Source organism: Trachymyrmex cornetzi, unplaced genomic scaffold (assembly GCF_001594075.2).
Source record: "Trachymyrmex cornetzi isolate Tcor2-1 unplaced genomic scaffold, Tcor1.1 scaffold227, whole genome shotgun sequence".
Lineage (NCBI taxonomy): Eukaryota > Metazoa > Arthropoda > Insecta > Hymenoptera > Formicidae > Trachymyrmex > Trachymyrmex cornetzi.
The window spans coordinates 1,248,252-1,265,645 of record NW_017296923.1 but is presented as its reverse complement, the minus strand read 5'-3'; the positions used below and the strand labels follow the sequence as shown (position 1 = coordinate 1,265,645).

At 32.2% G+C, this 17,394-nt stretch overlaps 1 protein-coding gene across 10 annotated transcripts in view; it reads right to left on the bottom strand.

Annotated features, from left to right (window-relative positions):
• rg (A kinase anchor protein rugose) overlaps positions 1–17,394 on the bottom strand; it is a 389,200-nt gene that overhangs the window by 153,062 nt on the left and 218,744 nt on the right. For all 10 annotated transcript variants that reach the window (XM_018506580.1, XM_018506581.1, XM_018506586.1 and 7 more), the window contains exon 2: positions 10,407–10,511. In XM_018506580.1, the coding sequence (XP_018362082.1) occupies positions 10,407–10,511 (105 nt within the window). The remainder of the gene's footprint in view (positions 1–10,406; positions 10,512–17,394) is intronic.

Genomic DNA, 17,394 nt, shown 5'->3' with positions numbered 1-17,394 from the left:
TTTTGTCGAAAAATGAATAGTTTCGGAAATAATTGTTTGCTTCCATACTTTTTCCCCACCCTGTATATTACAGATACGAGTAGCGGTTTCCTTTGTACTGAAATATTCCGTGCAACATTGCGATACTAATTGAATTTGTTGCAAGCAATTAACCTCACAGCAATTTTATGATTACGGATCTAAATAAATCAAATAATACATTTGACAAATTAATTAAATATATATTAAGAAGGGCTATAAACCAAGTGAAAACACAAAATGTAAGTGCTAAGCAAATATATTAGTAAGCATTAAAACAAAATAAAACAAAATTAAATAGAAATGAATATAAAACAAACGGCGTTTCGACTCCGATCGGGTTATTATCAATGTTAGACGTGTAAAAACTTTCAATAAATTAATAGTACAAACATTTGAAATAGCAACTGCCTATAACTAAAAATTATAAACTACGAAAATAAAAACTTTTTTAATTATACTAACTTCAGCTGGATGTACAAAAAGGTAGTAAAATAACATTAAGGTTATCGCAACGATATTAAAAATGTTGCTGTTGTATCCAATAGAGATCATCTTTGTAATTGTGCGCAAGATAGTACAGAAAAAACTCGCTATACATGTCGTAATATATTAGTTAATATATTAAGTTCATGTTGATGACAAATAGCTAATAAAACAGTCTTCAAATTTTCAATGCTAAATATTAATAACATTAGTCAGAGTGTGAAAAAATATAATATATATCGGTTGTATAAAAATTTGAGATTTTAAAAAAGCAATCAGTTTGTTAAAATAATATAAATTATGAAAAAATATTCGTTGATAAAGAGAACTCGTATAAAATAGGAATAAAATCTTAAAATGAATACCTTAAAACATTTGACAAAATTTGACCGAAATACCGTGACAAGACAAGACGCGTAAGTATTTTACTATTTAATTATATAATGATTCAATGCGGGTCACGTTTGATATTTAATTTCACTATTGATCTCTATTCGCTCCCGGGTATAAATACAAGCTTGTATAAATTGTTGGTTCTCTTCCGCTCATGAATAGCATAAATTATTCGATAGGTAATTATGAACAATTCTCTATGGTAATGATATGCGATTAACTGATATTATGATTATTATGAATACTTATAAATAAATTAAACGTAATGAACCATGAGTGGGGAGGGGGGGGGGGGAGAGAGAGAGAGAGAGACTAGAGTGATTGTCGAAGTAACAACAAACTGTCAATTTCATAACTGACTGACACGGTAGTTGATATTTATCTTGTAGTCGTTGACCTAAATTATTTCCGTACGCTAAAAAGAGATGTAGATATTGTCAATACGGCGATAAATATTGATTATTTTAGTAACATTCTTGACAGATGTTTGATTTATAAGTGCGAAAAATTTTTATTTTATATGTCTATTCGATATATTTAGAAAAAAAATGGTCTACAGTTTCCGTAATTTAACTATAATTTATGTAATTATTTTTGTTGTCAACTATATATTTTTTGATAGAACTATAAGTATAATTACTAATATTATATAACGTAATGATAATGGAGTTCCTAACCGTATCTGATTATTTTAGCATGCAATCATAGTCATAAATACCAAACAATTTATCTCCATGTACAGACATTATTTCTGAACTTATTTTAGCAAACTGCTTTCTTATCAATTTTCAATAATGTTTGAATAAGTTTTGTGTATCTATGCATATATCAACGTACAATTATTCAAACTTTGTTCACGTTCACATACACACACACACACGACAAGAATCGTTATTTCTACATTTTTGACAAGTCGAAAATTATTTATATTTCTTTATGGACGCATGTGTGAGGATCGGATTTCTTTTTCGAGAAATTCCCCCTTTTTTTTTTTTTTTTTTTTTTTTTTTTTAGTAAAAAAAAGACTGACATATTTGTAGGAATTACAATCTATAACCTGCGTTTGTTGCAGGAATAGCGTCTATAACTGTTCGGCAATTTATGAAGACTGCGAACGATTTTGCAATATCCAAGTTATTACGTTTAAACGCTGTTAATAGTCAATAAACTAAATAGAACGCAATGTATTTAGAGAGGTAATGAAATCTAATGAAAGTTCAGAGTTTGTCAATTGGAAGTAATAAGGCCGAAATTCTCTAAAGGTTATTATACTACGTTTTAATAATCTACTAACATTTAGCAGCTATAATTATATTGTTATCAATTTGAGAACTATACACCTCTATCAATATTTTTCACTAAATTTTATTTGATTATGATCATTTAGATGAAGATAACTATTACATAAAAATGTTTATTAAAGAAATTAAATTTTTTGTGGATATAATTCTAAAATAATACATGTACTGTGTCTGTGTGTGTTCATGCATATGAATTTCTGCATGTCATGTTTAAATAATTAATTCACAAATGAGAAGAATTCTATCTTTATTTTTCTTTCACATTAATATATATCAATTATCTTTTCATTGAAACATTGATTATCGATTTATATACTGTTAAATACATCATAGATTTTTATGGTGCACGTAAAATATTACATGTGAAGTGCAGTGTTTGCCAGCGGTAATCCGGCTTTACATCTCATCAAAATAACAACGCGACATAATACCCGGATAAAATCGAATTCACGAACGTTTGTGACTCTCGTTGCAAATCGCTCCTGCATTTTGTGCAGTGAAAAACTGATACCCTCGTTTATGCTTGCTGTAAATTCATCATGTGAATCGTTAGATCGTACTCATCGCATTACCTTTCCCATAAAAATAATATTCTTTCCAATATTTTTCAGACGGTCTGATGACATTTTAAATCGAAGCTAAACTTGTTTTTGTCATTACATGGAAATTTTACGTTACTGACATTTTATTTCCTTATATTAAAAATGTACAAACGATAAAAAAACGATTCTTGAGTTATTATCATGAATGAGTTAAAAATGTATTACAAGTATTTTTTAAATAAAATAAAAAAAATTACATATTTTTCTATATTGTATTTGAAAGTATTTGATTGTATTAAAATCTGGATCAAAAATTATTTTAAGAAGTAGACATGTTTTTAAAAAATTATTAAGATAAAATGAAAAAGTTTTCATTTAAATTATAAAATTATATTGCTAAATATTAAATATTGACTCTATTAAACTATTTCATATTTATATGCATTTTTATATGAAAAATATAAATTTCCAGTCACTTTTTATAAAGATTATATCTTTAAGTAAACATCCTATTAATCACCAAAAGTGAATTAACGTAAGAAAAAATTGTCAAAATAATCGCAATTCGAAAAGGGTGGTTTTTTAAAGAATCGTGGAACGACATTGGTAAAAAATAATATTTAACTATGTTAAGAATATATATATATATTTTTTTTGTGAATATTAGTCGTTGAATCACTTATTTTCTGTCACGTTGAAAAATAGTTTTCTTCTTTTCTGAAAAACTAAATTTTTTAAATATTGTGTCACTTATGAATTAAGTAAGAAAGCGAGATCATACCAGTATCTACGTCAAAAATCATTAAAAATGAACAAGAAAAGTTTGTCAAGAGGCAAGGAATGAATTTGTCTTACATCTTGACACGCATGATAAAGAAAGGATGCTGTAATGAGTTTTACTGCGAGAAAGTGTGCTGTTGAGTTAGCGAACGATAACAGATAACGCGAAATTCGTTCTGGCGTGTGCCCGTTCAACCGTAAATAACAGTACGTCAAAAAGAATGTCTTAGCCTCCATATTCCTGCCACTTCTTAAAATAACACTCGAGTGAAGGCGTTCACATTATCTGATCTTTCCTTCGAGACGGGTGTCTCATCCATTTTAATTTTCCTCTTCGAAAACGCACCATGTGTTCGCATTTTCATCCACTAGCGAAATGGCGAAATTGCTTTAACTACGCTAAAAATTTGATTTTATCCTCTTATTTATTATCAATTGTGGAACACTCACGCTTTTGTTCTTTTCTCATTTTTTTGAAAATGTTGAAAGAATGTTTTTGGAGATATAATTAAAATGGTCCTTTATTATATCACAATGACTGATCGCATAAACGACTTAATGTATAAGATACTAATTACGTATAAAATAATTAATTACATTTTTATAGTTATTCTTGTTGTGCTTATTTTTTAATGTTGAAGATCAGTTACTGTTACATTATGCTTAAAAATTATGATTCTCTAAGACAAGAATTTCTTCTGAGGATATTTATTGAATGGATAAAGACAGAAATGCAACGTAAGGTAGGTGAGCTACTCATTTAGAAAGCTTACCATTGATTTCTCAAAGCGACATAAATACGAATGCGTCGCAAATGGTACTTTGAAACTGCATTGTGTCTCTTTAACGCGGTTGTCGCTCGCTGCATTCGCTGTGCCCGCAGGATGTTCGCCTACTCAAAGATTCTAACAGAAAAGTACTAGAGATTTAGGTAGAATACGCTTCCGTGAGCATTACGCTGGTCCATTATGCTTGGCTTAGATCTCAAGGAGATGGATGGTTCCACGCGAACACGTGAAAAATATGTAACGCTTCTCAAAACCGACGATGTATATATTCTAATGGCAGATATTAGAATCTCAAGAAATGATACGAGAAATATTGTATTATCAGTGCATCAGTTTTGAAGTGAAAAGCAAAGAATTTTTTAAATAGAGTTTCGGGAATGTAGATCAAAAAAATATAAATTTTCGATTAGTTTTAAACAAAATTTAAAATTCCAGCTGTGTATAATCCAATTATAAGAGAGGAGTCTTAGTTAACTCGAAGTTGTTAGTACTAACTCTAAAAGAATTTCACGTATATTTACATACATAAACATATTAATGTCATATGTTTTTCAATAAATATTAAATTTAACATGCAACAGTTAACAATACAGTTAACAATTAACAGTACATTTTTATTAAAACTAATTTGAAATGCAATAAATAAAATATATTTAATTCGGCTGTATGTATTTGCTTTTCGAAGTTTTTACTTTAGACGATTTATAATTCAGGTCAGATTTCAAGATAGAATTCTACATACAACGTGCCAAAAACATTTTGAGGAATCAATACACATGTTTATACATATTGTATATTAAGATATATATCTGCAAGTGCGCGGCATATAAAATTATATCTACTAGAATTCTTTTTTCTAATCTGATGCGAATAACGAATTATAGATAATCTAAGATGAGCTTAATACACTGAGAGAAATTTCCAGACTTTATCCGAAATTTTAGGACTATCCGATATATTTTATCGGATAGTCCTATAAATATGATCAAAATCTATCGGAAATATCCGTTTGTTACCTTCTGAACGAATAAAGTCTGGAAATTTGTCTCAGTGTACGATAAATATTTCGCGGCTGTTATAATTCAGTTGGCACACAGTGTTTGAAATTTTTGTAGGTTGGATGGATACTTAGAACGTACACTTCGTAAACAAGGTCACTGCGCGGTCGGGCGTAGTGACTTCAGTCGTTAAAGGTCGGAGCTGCTCCACGTGTTATTGTCTCTCGGAACGTGATCGCGGCAGGATCATATTATAATCGATTCTCGCTGCTGGTGTGTGTGAATTTGGATCATGATAATAATAGCGTGAGGGAGAAAGACTGTTTATTGAGAGCTTTCTTTTTTCTCTTTAATTTCTCTCTCTCTCCTCTCTTCTCCTTTCTTTCTCTTTTCTTTCTTCTCCGTCATCTTCTCTTCTCTTTATCTCTTTCTTACATGGTTCGATGGAGATAGGAAATTATAAACTGTTGCTTTATGGGCGACAATCATTTCCCTAATGCCGATCGAATTTATCTTGCCTCGTGCTTGGAATTTTTCATCGATTTATCTAGTATTTCCGGATTTAAAGCGCGGTATAACACATGAATTATCGAGCCGAGTCGATTTAAGTAACAAAAAATCTATTGCGATGTGTATTAATCGTTCATTAACAATTTATTTGAAATATAAAGTATTTTATTTCATATAGTACATATTAAATATTTCGCAGAAGTAATCAGTTGGCGCCCGACATGCGGCGTTTTGTTTGATTTTATTCAGTGTATGTCATCTTGAAGTCATTATCTCTCATTCTCTAGTACCTGTCATCATCGTGGTATTATCTCTCGGTACGCAATCATGGCAGGTACTAGAAAATGAAAGATAATTTCCTAAGAATAGTACAAGTACGATCCTAATCAGATCCGAGATCCGTATATTAACCACGTAATATAACTTCAGTGTAATATCAACCGATCAATTGAGATTCGTTCATTATGCTAATTTACAGGACATCGTGGGTTAACAATGGGAATGTCGTGCTAAGTATCTTGGGATCCTTGTATTCTACAGCGTGCAACGTGTGTGATCGTACTTAAGTGCGTTTCGAAAGTATTGTGTCGTACGAGTGCCACCAAGGAATCAGAAGAGGAGGAGGAGGCCTGGGAGACATCAGGTGGCAGCGGAGCAATATAGAGTATTGATTTATTATTTCATTTATTACTCGTGAAATTTTACCGTTATTTTTTGAAATTATTTCACACAAGCAATAATTGTTTTTCTGAAATATCTACTTATTGATTATATTTTGGGAATTACTAATTTGGATATATTGTATATTTGTATTTTATAGATTTCGCTACCATCAACTCCGCTGTTGCGCATCATATGGTGAGTGACAAGTAATGGCTTCTATATAAAAAATTATGTATATATTAAGAGTTTAAGAATACAAATATTTTACGGATCTATTGTGCTTTATCATATGGACGAGGCTCAAATTGAATATAAATTGACTTATTAATTTAACAGTGTATGGAAATATACTGGTATATAATCCAATTCAACAATTGATTATAACTGTTATAAAACAAACATGTCGTAAAAAATGTCATTTCAATTGATACGCTGAACAAAGAACAACGATACCAAACAAATGTATGCATTAATACTAAAATTATAAGCAATGGAAAAAGCATGAAGAAGTATTGGAAAAAAGTCGATATCATACTGAAAAGGCGTTTAAGAATTAATTTCATGTGAGTGTTAGTTCAAGATAACGTTAAATTAACGTTTAAATTACAAAATATTTAGTATTTAAAATTACAAATTTTTTAAAAGTAGTTTTTTGTTTTTACATAAAATTTATATTATGAAAAAATATGAGGGAAATACCGAGAGCGAGGAAACGTCTTGTATGTAATAGGTGGACTCTTACCATCACACCGTGAACTTAATGTTTACCACATCACACGTTTATACCACGGTGATTTTGCCGCATTGAAACGAGCGTTTCTACATCGTACAAATTAATTCTCATTTCAGCCACAGTTGCCAAATACGGCTTTTCAATTTTCGCGTAAATCGCAACATTGCTGCTAGGAATTAACGAATTTTGTAACTGAACTATGCGAGAATTTTTATAATGAAATAACACTGAAAAAAAAATCTTAATTTCAAAAAAATATTTCTTTGCTCGTATTCAAAAAAATTATTTCTTTGGATCAATGAAAATTTCTTTGAAAATAAGATAAAATAAATTTTCATCGATGCAAAAAAATAATTTTTTTTAATACGAGCAAAGAAATATTTCTTTGAAATTAAGATTTTTTTTTAGTGAACGAATTTGTATAAATCTGATTTGGACTTGAATTATCTTTGCTATACAGTAAATTTTTTTAATGGAAAGGACAGGCGACCGCGGATGATTAGCGAAGGAACAGAATGTTCATAACTTTGTCTAGTCTATCCATCTAGCTTAAATTTCTATTTACTTTCACGCCAAAAGTTTGCAGCGAAGGCTCAAGTGTCGTGTATGAGTTTGCGAAGAGCGACGAAAGCATAAACGGATTTTCCTCCACCCGACGTGGCGACTAAGGACCCGCTATTATTTACAAAAGTTCGCCGTCTTTCCTTTCTCGCCAAGTCGTATGCCGCTTTTAACGAAGCGACGCGTACGAACTTCGAAGATACCTAACAGATAATGCTTTTTTACGGAGTCTTTCTCTTTAATTTTTGTACGTTAAACTTCGTGAAAATATGTTGTTTGTTCCAAATCAAATGAGACGCGAATTAATTATATGCAAACGCATTTGTGTTAAATCAACGCAAAATACACCCAGAGAAAGATTTTTTCAATTCAAAGAAATGTCTCTTTGCTATACTGTTAAAGAAACAATTTCTTTTGAATGTCATTTCTTTGATTTGAACTTAATTTTTTTAAATCAAATAAATTTTTTTATTTAATTTTAAAAAATAATGTTTAAATCAAACAAATGACGTTCGAATCAAAGAAATTTTTTCTTTAACCGTATATCAAAGGAACACTTCTTTAAATCAAAGAAACCTTTCTCTGGGTGTATATATTTACATTATAAATCTAACAATCGGTTGAAAGTATTTTTCAAAGCTACAGTTGCATGTTTGTTTTTAATTAAATGAACCCGCTCGGGATATTTATTTTCTGTTTAAAATCGAAAAATCAAACAGAAAAATGTCAAATTAAATTACCACTGAAAATAAAACAATCAAAAGCGCCTATATTTTTCATTTATTAACAAGAACGCACAAATTTTATCGTACTGAAAAATTGTCTTGTATAGGATTCATACCAAATTTGTTGAAATAGACTAAAAAATTTATTGCCACTAGTAATATTTTAACAAATCACTGCTCTCTTGGTCAGTTATTATATGCCAGTACTCGATACGTGTCTACATTGATCAATATCGATCAGATTACACCGGGCTATTTTTCTATTGATAGTACGATATCGCGAGATCATATTTTTTCCTCATGGCGAATCGATGCGCCTCTGGATGCTTCACAAGCACGAAAAGCGGAGGATGCGGACGATGCTTCAAAGCGGTGATAAATCTCATGCTACGTGATCGAAAAAAAAAATCTCGTTTCTATCCGAGAAAAATTTGCCGCGTAATGGATTCCGATCCTTTTGTACGCCGAGATTGCGCGTGTCCTACGCACGCCACACTCTCTTTTTTTCGCATCAAATAGCGAGCAGAGAGAAAGGTAGAAAAGAGAGAGTCAGAAATTCGTACATATGCCCTTACATTTCGCAGTTTTTCTTTCCAATGCGTCATCATACAGCGTTTCGCTGTTGCAATTTCATTATAAAAAAGAAAATCATTCATTTTTTCGCATAACTTCAATTACCGCGGTTTTATTTGACATGCTTGCAACGCATACGTGTGATGCACTGGTATTGATCGTTTCGTTTTTCATTTGAGATAATTCATATTTAGTAGTACAGCGGAATTATTCTGATGCAACAGAAAGAATAAAAGCGATAAAGGAAATTTTGCGTGAATATCGAAGAGCTGCAGATTGCGGTAACTTTAAAATATTTGAATTATTAAATATTTAATAAATATTAATCATCGGGCATGAGAGCATACACAGCGTGGTACTTGGAGCGTAATACATAAAATATATTCATTGTAATTTTACATTACTTGTTGATAACAAATTTCTTGAACATTTCGGTTTACTTTAAACCATCATCAGCAATACCATATATAATTTTCATGAACAATATTCCAATCCGCACATGTTGGAGATGGTCACTGCGTTCGACAAATGATGAGATACATACTCCTATTTCTTAATTGAGAAATGCCGTTAATTCTCTTCGTTGGATAACCAAGCAAATAACTTCCGTGGTTATCCAACGAAGAGAATTAACGGCACTTCTCATTGCCCGCTAATTAATATTTATTATTATTTGAATTTCGAGAGCCCTATTAAATATAATTTGGTTTTTTTATTAAATGTTCGTCTTTGTACTTGTACTAAACTACGTACCTACTTATAAATTAAATATAGTGCTTGTCAGATATTTTCTTTTTGTTAATTATTTATTTACAAAATAAAAATTGAAATATGAATAATCGCGGTTTGATTATTTATAGAACGTGTTGACAAACGACTAAAGGAATTAGATAAACTGAATGGTGAAGAATGGGAAATCTTATAAGAGATATAAATTGCTGTCTATTTTAAGAGCTGTCGAGACTAAGGAAAGATTGAGTAGTTTGAGACTCTTCGATCAGCTTCAACGTAATAGTGTAACTCGACTCTGCTGGATGATATCCGAGAAGAATCTTAGAAATCACTTTTCTATCTTCATGTTCTTCGCATTCTCAGAAACACTACGCTGCAAGAAGCGCGTTACATATACACGTATATAATATACCTGTGTCTGTGTCATATATATACCTCTGTACACACATACACAATAGATTTTCAATTTCAATTACCGATATTGCGATATTGACGGGCGCGTTTATCCGTAGGTACTCTCCACCGCATTCTCCCTGGATTTACGTTGGATATTTTCCGCGCGTAATTAATTCGACCTAGTTTAACATCACGTCGCTCACTTACCTGGAGATTGGGTGGGCAATGGTCGAGAAGCTCCAGCATGTGCCTGATGTTCTGTGCGTCCTGTATCACGAAATTCAGCTCCATGTCGAATTCACCGCCTACGAGCTGAAAAAAAATAACTCGTTGAAAACGTTGATGTACAGCCATGTAATCCGTAGAGTACTTTACTCTCGTAACAATGCTGACAAACAAAGTTCATTCTAACAGCATGTACATTATTGGCTTTTCTGTGTCCAAATTTATGAGATAGTCATAAATAGTAACTCTGGACGCAAAATAGATCGGAAGTTCCAGAGGGAGATATATGTATGTATCGTCAGTATTTAATCGCGGAAATGTTGCTAACTGAAAGTCTCATCGTTCGATACCCGGATGTACGTCAAACGAATGATTACGTAACACTATTCCGTTACATCCAAATCCGGATATAGTTCACACGCAACAAATAATACCATTTTGACAAGCAATCATTGATTACTTTATATCGGTATTATTATAATATTAATTGGTAGGTGCACATACTTTCCGAATTCAAATGCAGTATCGCATTTATACCTATTGAATTTCTTGGTTCATTAAATATGTTTCATGTCCAACGTTGAAAAACAATATCCGATTTACGCGATACGCATAAAATGAATTAATATCGGCATTTTATAATATATGAGCGAGTGAAATTTGCATTGGATTATACATGTATTACATCTTTTTAAGAGCATTACAGTATCGCTCGTTATTGTGCATAAAAAATTAATAAAGCCGTTCCCAATTCACGTTTTTACTCGTCCAAAAATCTATGTAATATATGTATATATTATGCATGATCTGCATTGGACGATTCGAGACATTTGGTAAAACTGTACATTTAAACTGGCCGTATTAGTAACGATGTATTTTTAGGGATATTTCAAATGCTACAGACAAAACATTTTGAACACGAAAAGTTTACGGGCTATGTCCGTTTGTGGTTCTTCTTCTTGGACTGGGACGACTTATATATAGCCAAACCGGAAGTGCCGCCTCTGCGGAGAGAGCGTAATTTCCGGAGAAGTATCTCGCGCTCATCCTCTGCGTTTCTCCTCTCTCTATCTCCTTTCCTTGCTTCGTTTTCTTCCAAACCGATATCGATCATGAATTCCTTACGGCCATATCTGTATCTACAGGCGAGGTCATGACCAATTTTTACGAGCGTCGATAGGTCGTAAAAATTCATGACTTACGCAGCACCGTTTATAAAACAGACTGTGCCGACAATTGAAAGTGGAGCTTATCCCGGTTCAACAGTTCCGATCAAATGGCACATCAGATCTTAACTTTACTCTCCATTTCCGAGGAGTTGTATTGTAAGCTGAGATTGGCCAGAAAAGTAAAGAGTGCGAAATGCATTGGGTTTCGTTCTAAATTCCGAAAGAATATTTCTGAAACTATTCTTCTGCGAAACACGTAAGAGCGAAGGTAAACTTTCCGCAAGAAGGAAAGTTACTCTTTTACCAAACTTCGCAACTAATACCGCATTTGGCGTCAGTAAAACGTAAAACCAATGTTGGGAAAATAGAATTGTTACTGAGGCGCCGTGTTCGATAATGGCATGCTCGGACTTTCTTGCTTCCGCACTTTTACCGCGGTTTACCAAAGCGTTCGGTAAGCTCATGTTGCACGTAATAGAGATGACAAAGTTTGCTACTCGATCTAGCTCTGGAAATTAAAAGCGGTAGTAATTTCAATAAACATTGCGTTTTCACTTGACTCTACATAAATCATTTCTGTGAATGGATAATCTGACGACGACTGATATGACGGTAAAATCAGGTAACATAATATTTGCGATCGATAGAATGTTAGCGTTACCGAACGATCTGTACAAAATTAAATTAAAATTTTATCATAAAATAAATTTATGAGTCGAATTGAAATATACTTTATATCGAATTATCCTTAATGTTATTGATAAAAAAATCATTCGTTTTTCGGCATATCTTTGTGATATTAATAACATTTTATAATTAATATTAATAGAATTTTGATATTAATAACATTAATATTAATAGAATTTCGCTACAATTCTGTACATCTCCGACGTTTACACGAATAATTACATGAGATTAGATTGCCATAAAGGGAAAAACAGAATTTTCAAAGTACTACCGCTTGGCGTGCTTCCAACTATTTACAACGCAATTACAGACTTGCATATGCGATGCACTGAGGACGTGGAGAATGTCCGGAATTTAATTTAATTCTTTTTTATGTTACATGTGCTGCTGGCTCTCCAATTATCAAAAATTAAAACCGTTTAAAATGGCGTATTATTTAATCATATATTTTTATTAATGGAAATATCTCGCAATTACGATCAATTTATATAGCAATAACATTTTCTATGAAAAATGAAATTTTTGTCATTAGAAAAATTAATCAGAAATTTTATATGCAATCAATTCGAAAATACTGCACGCTTGTCACTATATGAAAAGACTGAGATAGAGATAGATAGATAGATAAATAGATAGATAGCTAGATAGATAGGTGGGTAGATAGATAAATATGATAGAGCGTCTATTACGACTTTTAGGATGGACTCTCTAAGAACTTATGCAAAAATATATTGTGACAACGAAGAAAAAATAAAATAACAAAATTTAAATAGGTAAAACAGAGAGAGAGAGAGAGAGAGAGAGAGAGAGAGAGAGTGAGAAACATGATATATACATTAAAGTTTATATTGTCCCGTATCGGTCATTTGCGAAAATTGATCCCTTGAAGAAAATTAATCTTTTCGTAAAAGAGAAGGGAGGAAGAAAGATAAAGCATATTATTGCCGATAAAGAGGGTTCGATTCTTTCAAAGCAATTTTTCGAATGACCCATATCACTTGCGCGAATCTTAACAGCCAATACCATGCCGTGCCGAGAATCGAAAGAATAATCGAGCGACATTAAAAGATATCTCGATCCGCAGTTCGATCATCGCATTGGATCGTTTTTTCAGAAAATATAATTTTTTATAAAAATAAGTAATTTTATTTATATTCCTTTGTGATTTGACTCTGAAACTTAGAAATTAAACGATACAAATGTATTCATATGTAAAGTAGTTCTATACTACTACACCTGCTTTTTTATTATTTCAAGTCTTTGCATGTGAATCACTCGTATTCTTCTTCGAGTTTAGTCATTCCTTTTTGGCTCTACATTTCTATTTTACGATGCACAAACGAGATACGTAATACTCTCGTGTGCTAAATCCAAATAACGTACGGTATAGGAGGTGGGCAAACGAAAAGTGAGTCTCAACCGGTGAATTAAGGTCGGCTGGCAGAGCTAACCGCTAATTAGATATCACTCGCTTTTACACCTACATATTCCTTTGACAAAAACAGTTACGCAAAGCACAGCGCACGTCTAACTTGCATATTCGACACTGAGATCCATTAAGAAGTTCTGAACTTACAAAGCTGGATATTTAAAATCATTTTAAATTAGCAATAATGTTATTTAATAAGCCTTTTTAGTACTATTTTGGAATGAAAAGATTTCTAAGTCTTTCTACAAGCAGAATATTATACGCATTATTCGCATTATTATCCAACTATTTTACATACTGAAATATATGGCAACAATATAATCAGTAAAAATTAGTACGTGTAGTTATTTCCAATTAATTTAGTATTCTCTGCTATCGAAGTTTAATAATATAACTTGAAACTCTTCTTACAGATCGTTAAACGAACTTTATTATAGTGCGCTTTGCTTTATGATGTTATAATTATCGATGCAGAATGCGCAAATAGATTTTATTGGAAAATCGATTTGCTATTGAAAGTCAGTCCTTATTTGTGGTGTGCAAAGCACGATGCGAATGCATTCGTGCTGTTTGTGTGAGAAGTCTTTATCGAGTTACTGCAGAGACAAATCCTGTTTGTGAAATTTTAGATATCCTTCATTTCCTCCGAAAATGTATTTCCCTTGATTTTATATACATATTTGTATATTTTTTATCTTAATTCATCCTTAAATGTGAGAGTGAAAGATCTTGATGCGAGAAAATGATACATTCATTAATTTGTTTTAAAATTAGTGAAAATAATGTAATTTTAATATAATTAAAAATGTAATGTAAGTATAATGGCAAGTTTATATATGTATGTATACGAAAAGAATAGTTTTGTTGAAGTACAAATTTAATTATGTATACAGATTTAAAAGTAATTATGTTTGGTCCATTAAAATAATTATATAGCTTAAACTGGTTGTTAGAATGTTAAAACTTTTTGCAATATAACAAACGCTTAAGCGTTCTACATATTTTAATCTAATAACAAACTTATTTTCTGTACCTAACTAAATTTTTTAACATTTACTTTAGTAAAACCGTTCTTTCCATACATATAATGTAATAAATTATATGAAAACATTGCACATGAATTTTATGACCAATATATTGAACGTTCATAAAAGGAATGTGCGTTTTTAGAAAAGTATGTAATGGCGCTCGTGCAACGTGAGGTTTACATACATATATCATCTTGCGAAAGCTCCGAGGATCACGAGCGTTATATCATTTCTGTCAGAGTAGGCAAGCACGTCTAGCGGATCGACGAGCACGCATCTACTTTGGGATGTCATTAATCTGCATCGAGATCTGCATTTCAATCACTAGATGATACGGTCCACTGTTCTATGTGCTCCGGTGAGACTTCCGCGAGATCTCCATCGGCTGTATTTACATATCGGTACAAGAGGTTATAGTTGCATGTTCTGAAATGTCAACTCTGTGACAAGTCACCTCCGGGGAACGTAACTCTGACAATATGAGTGCTACATTTGAATTTGTAATACCATATGCGATGACACGCGTGTGAGTTACATGTCGCGCATACATGTCGAAGTAATCTCAGCCACGTTAACTGTAATGCAACTGCGTAAAACACGGCGCTTTATTTTTTGTTTAATCTCGCTGAATGTAGTTCCCGGAAAATATTTCCGAAATATTTCCTCTCGAGTCTTTTTCATAGATTCAGGTCGTGTGAAATAACGATAATTGCTTTCTTTCACTCATATCCGATTTCTTTCATTTTACTAACTTTGATACACGATGCTGTAATAATACATCGTTCAATATTACTGCAATTCAATGTTCCCTATACAAGTGAGTCTTACAATTGATTATTCTATTAAAATGAAAAGTTGAAACTGCGGAATATGCCACGTGTGTGTGCCATATTCGAATTGCTATATAATCGAATTGTTTGTGTTGATGTTATTTTCTTTGTTTCATGGCCACTCGATTCAACGTGGGAAATTCTCTTCGGAGTGCACCAGGGGTTATTTCGGTAGGGCGTTCATAAACTGTCCCGAATTTCAGGCCACGTGCCTATTACCGTTCACCCTATCTTGCCACTTTACGACTTTTGGTGACATTTGTACGTAGCGTAGGGGAACGCGGATTTGAGTAATTCTCTCCCTTTGTTATGAAATTGGAGACTTCATTTCTAGCACGACTCCCTTCTAAACATTTCACTGCATTACAACAGTGTTATTGCATTTCCCAATTGAAATAATCACGAATATTAATCAAGAATTACGTTTACTGTGACTATTCAACGTATTAGAAATTATACATATTTGTTTGTCAAATAATTACGCAGTGATATTTTAGCTTAATTACAAACACATTTTTGGCAATATTTTTATAATTCTTATTTTACACTGTTTTAAATTTTCGGCGTCAGCACTTGCAATGAGTAGAATATGAGTTCAAAATGTTACAGATTTGTATGCTTCCATGTATGCTTATTTATAATACACAACACAGCGGTCTTATCTCTTCATTAAGAAATAAGAGAAGATGCACGAGTAGGAAGTCCGACATTTCGGATGAACTATGTAACTCGTTCCTCTCCGTCCGTTCCATTTTCTTACGTTCGTGTACTACTTCCGCTCCAACATTCATATTTACCTCGCGTTTCTTCCTAATTAAACCGCCATCTTGGATGGTTTTAAATTCGCAAGCATTGTTCTTTTCGCAATTCATATCTTTTAGTCACCAGGTCACTTATGAATTTTTACCGGGACGTCGCGCGCTGTACATTCTCAGGTTTGCGCGACTTTTATACACGTATATGAAAAAAAGGAAAAAACAATTAATAACTTCCTTCCCTTTCTGCAGCAACCGCGCAAACAGTAAAAACAATTGATGGCTATTTAACTCCCAACTACCTTGAATAAAGAAATATCCTCCTTTAATCACGTATCTCAGATTGACTCATGTAGACTTATAAGAGTATCACGATATGCAAAAATTAATTTATTGAAAAATTAGAACAATTTTGTAATTACTTATGACATTATAAAAGCAAAAATATTTATATTAAGTTCGTATAACAAATCAAACTAACCAAGACTCCTTATAAATCAAAGAATTGGAAAGAATACGGGCGTTAGGAGTCAGGCGCAGAAGACGTCGCGCAAATAATATACTTATGAAGCTTGAAACTTCTTTATTTAACAAACGCGCTTACATGTTTCATCACTTATGAAGCTTGAAACTTCTTTATTTAACAAACGCGCTTACATGTTTCGATTAATTTTTGAACCTTCCTCAGAGCAAGCACAAACTAACATATATAAAGTAAAAGTTATCCTGTCATGGTGAGTTCCCCTATATCGAGAATTTAAATATGAGCCTTCCTCAGAGCAAACACAACCTAACATATATAAAGTAAAAGTTATCCTGTCATGGTGAGTTCCCCTATATCGAGAATTTAAATGCCAGAATTAAACACTTTGTAATCGTGGTGAGCGCGTCCTTATTTTCGGGATAATTAATTATATTATTAAAGTTTTTTGATAAATTAATTTCTATATTCTTTAATTCGGCATTTTTAAAGTTTTCCTTCTTTTTCATTTTCCTTTTCTTTCTTTTTGTTTAATTCTGACATTTAAATTCTCGATGTAGGGGAGCTCACCATGACAGGATAACTTTTACT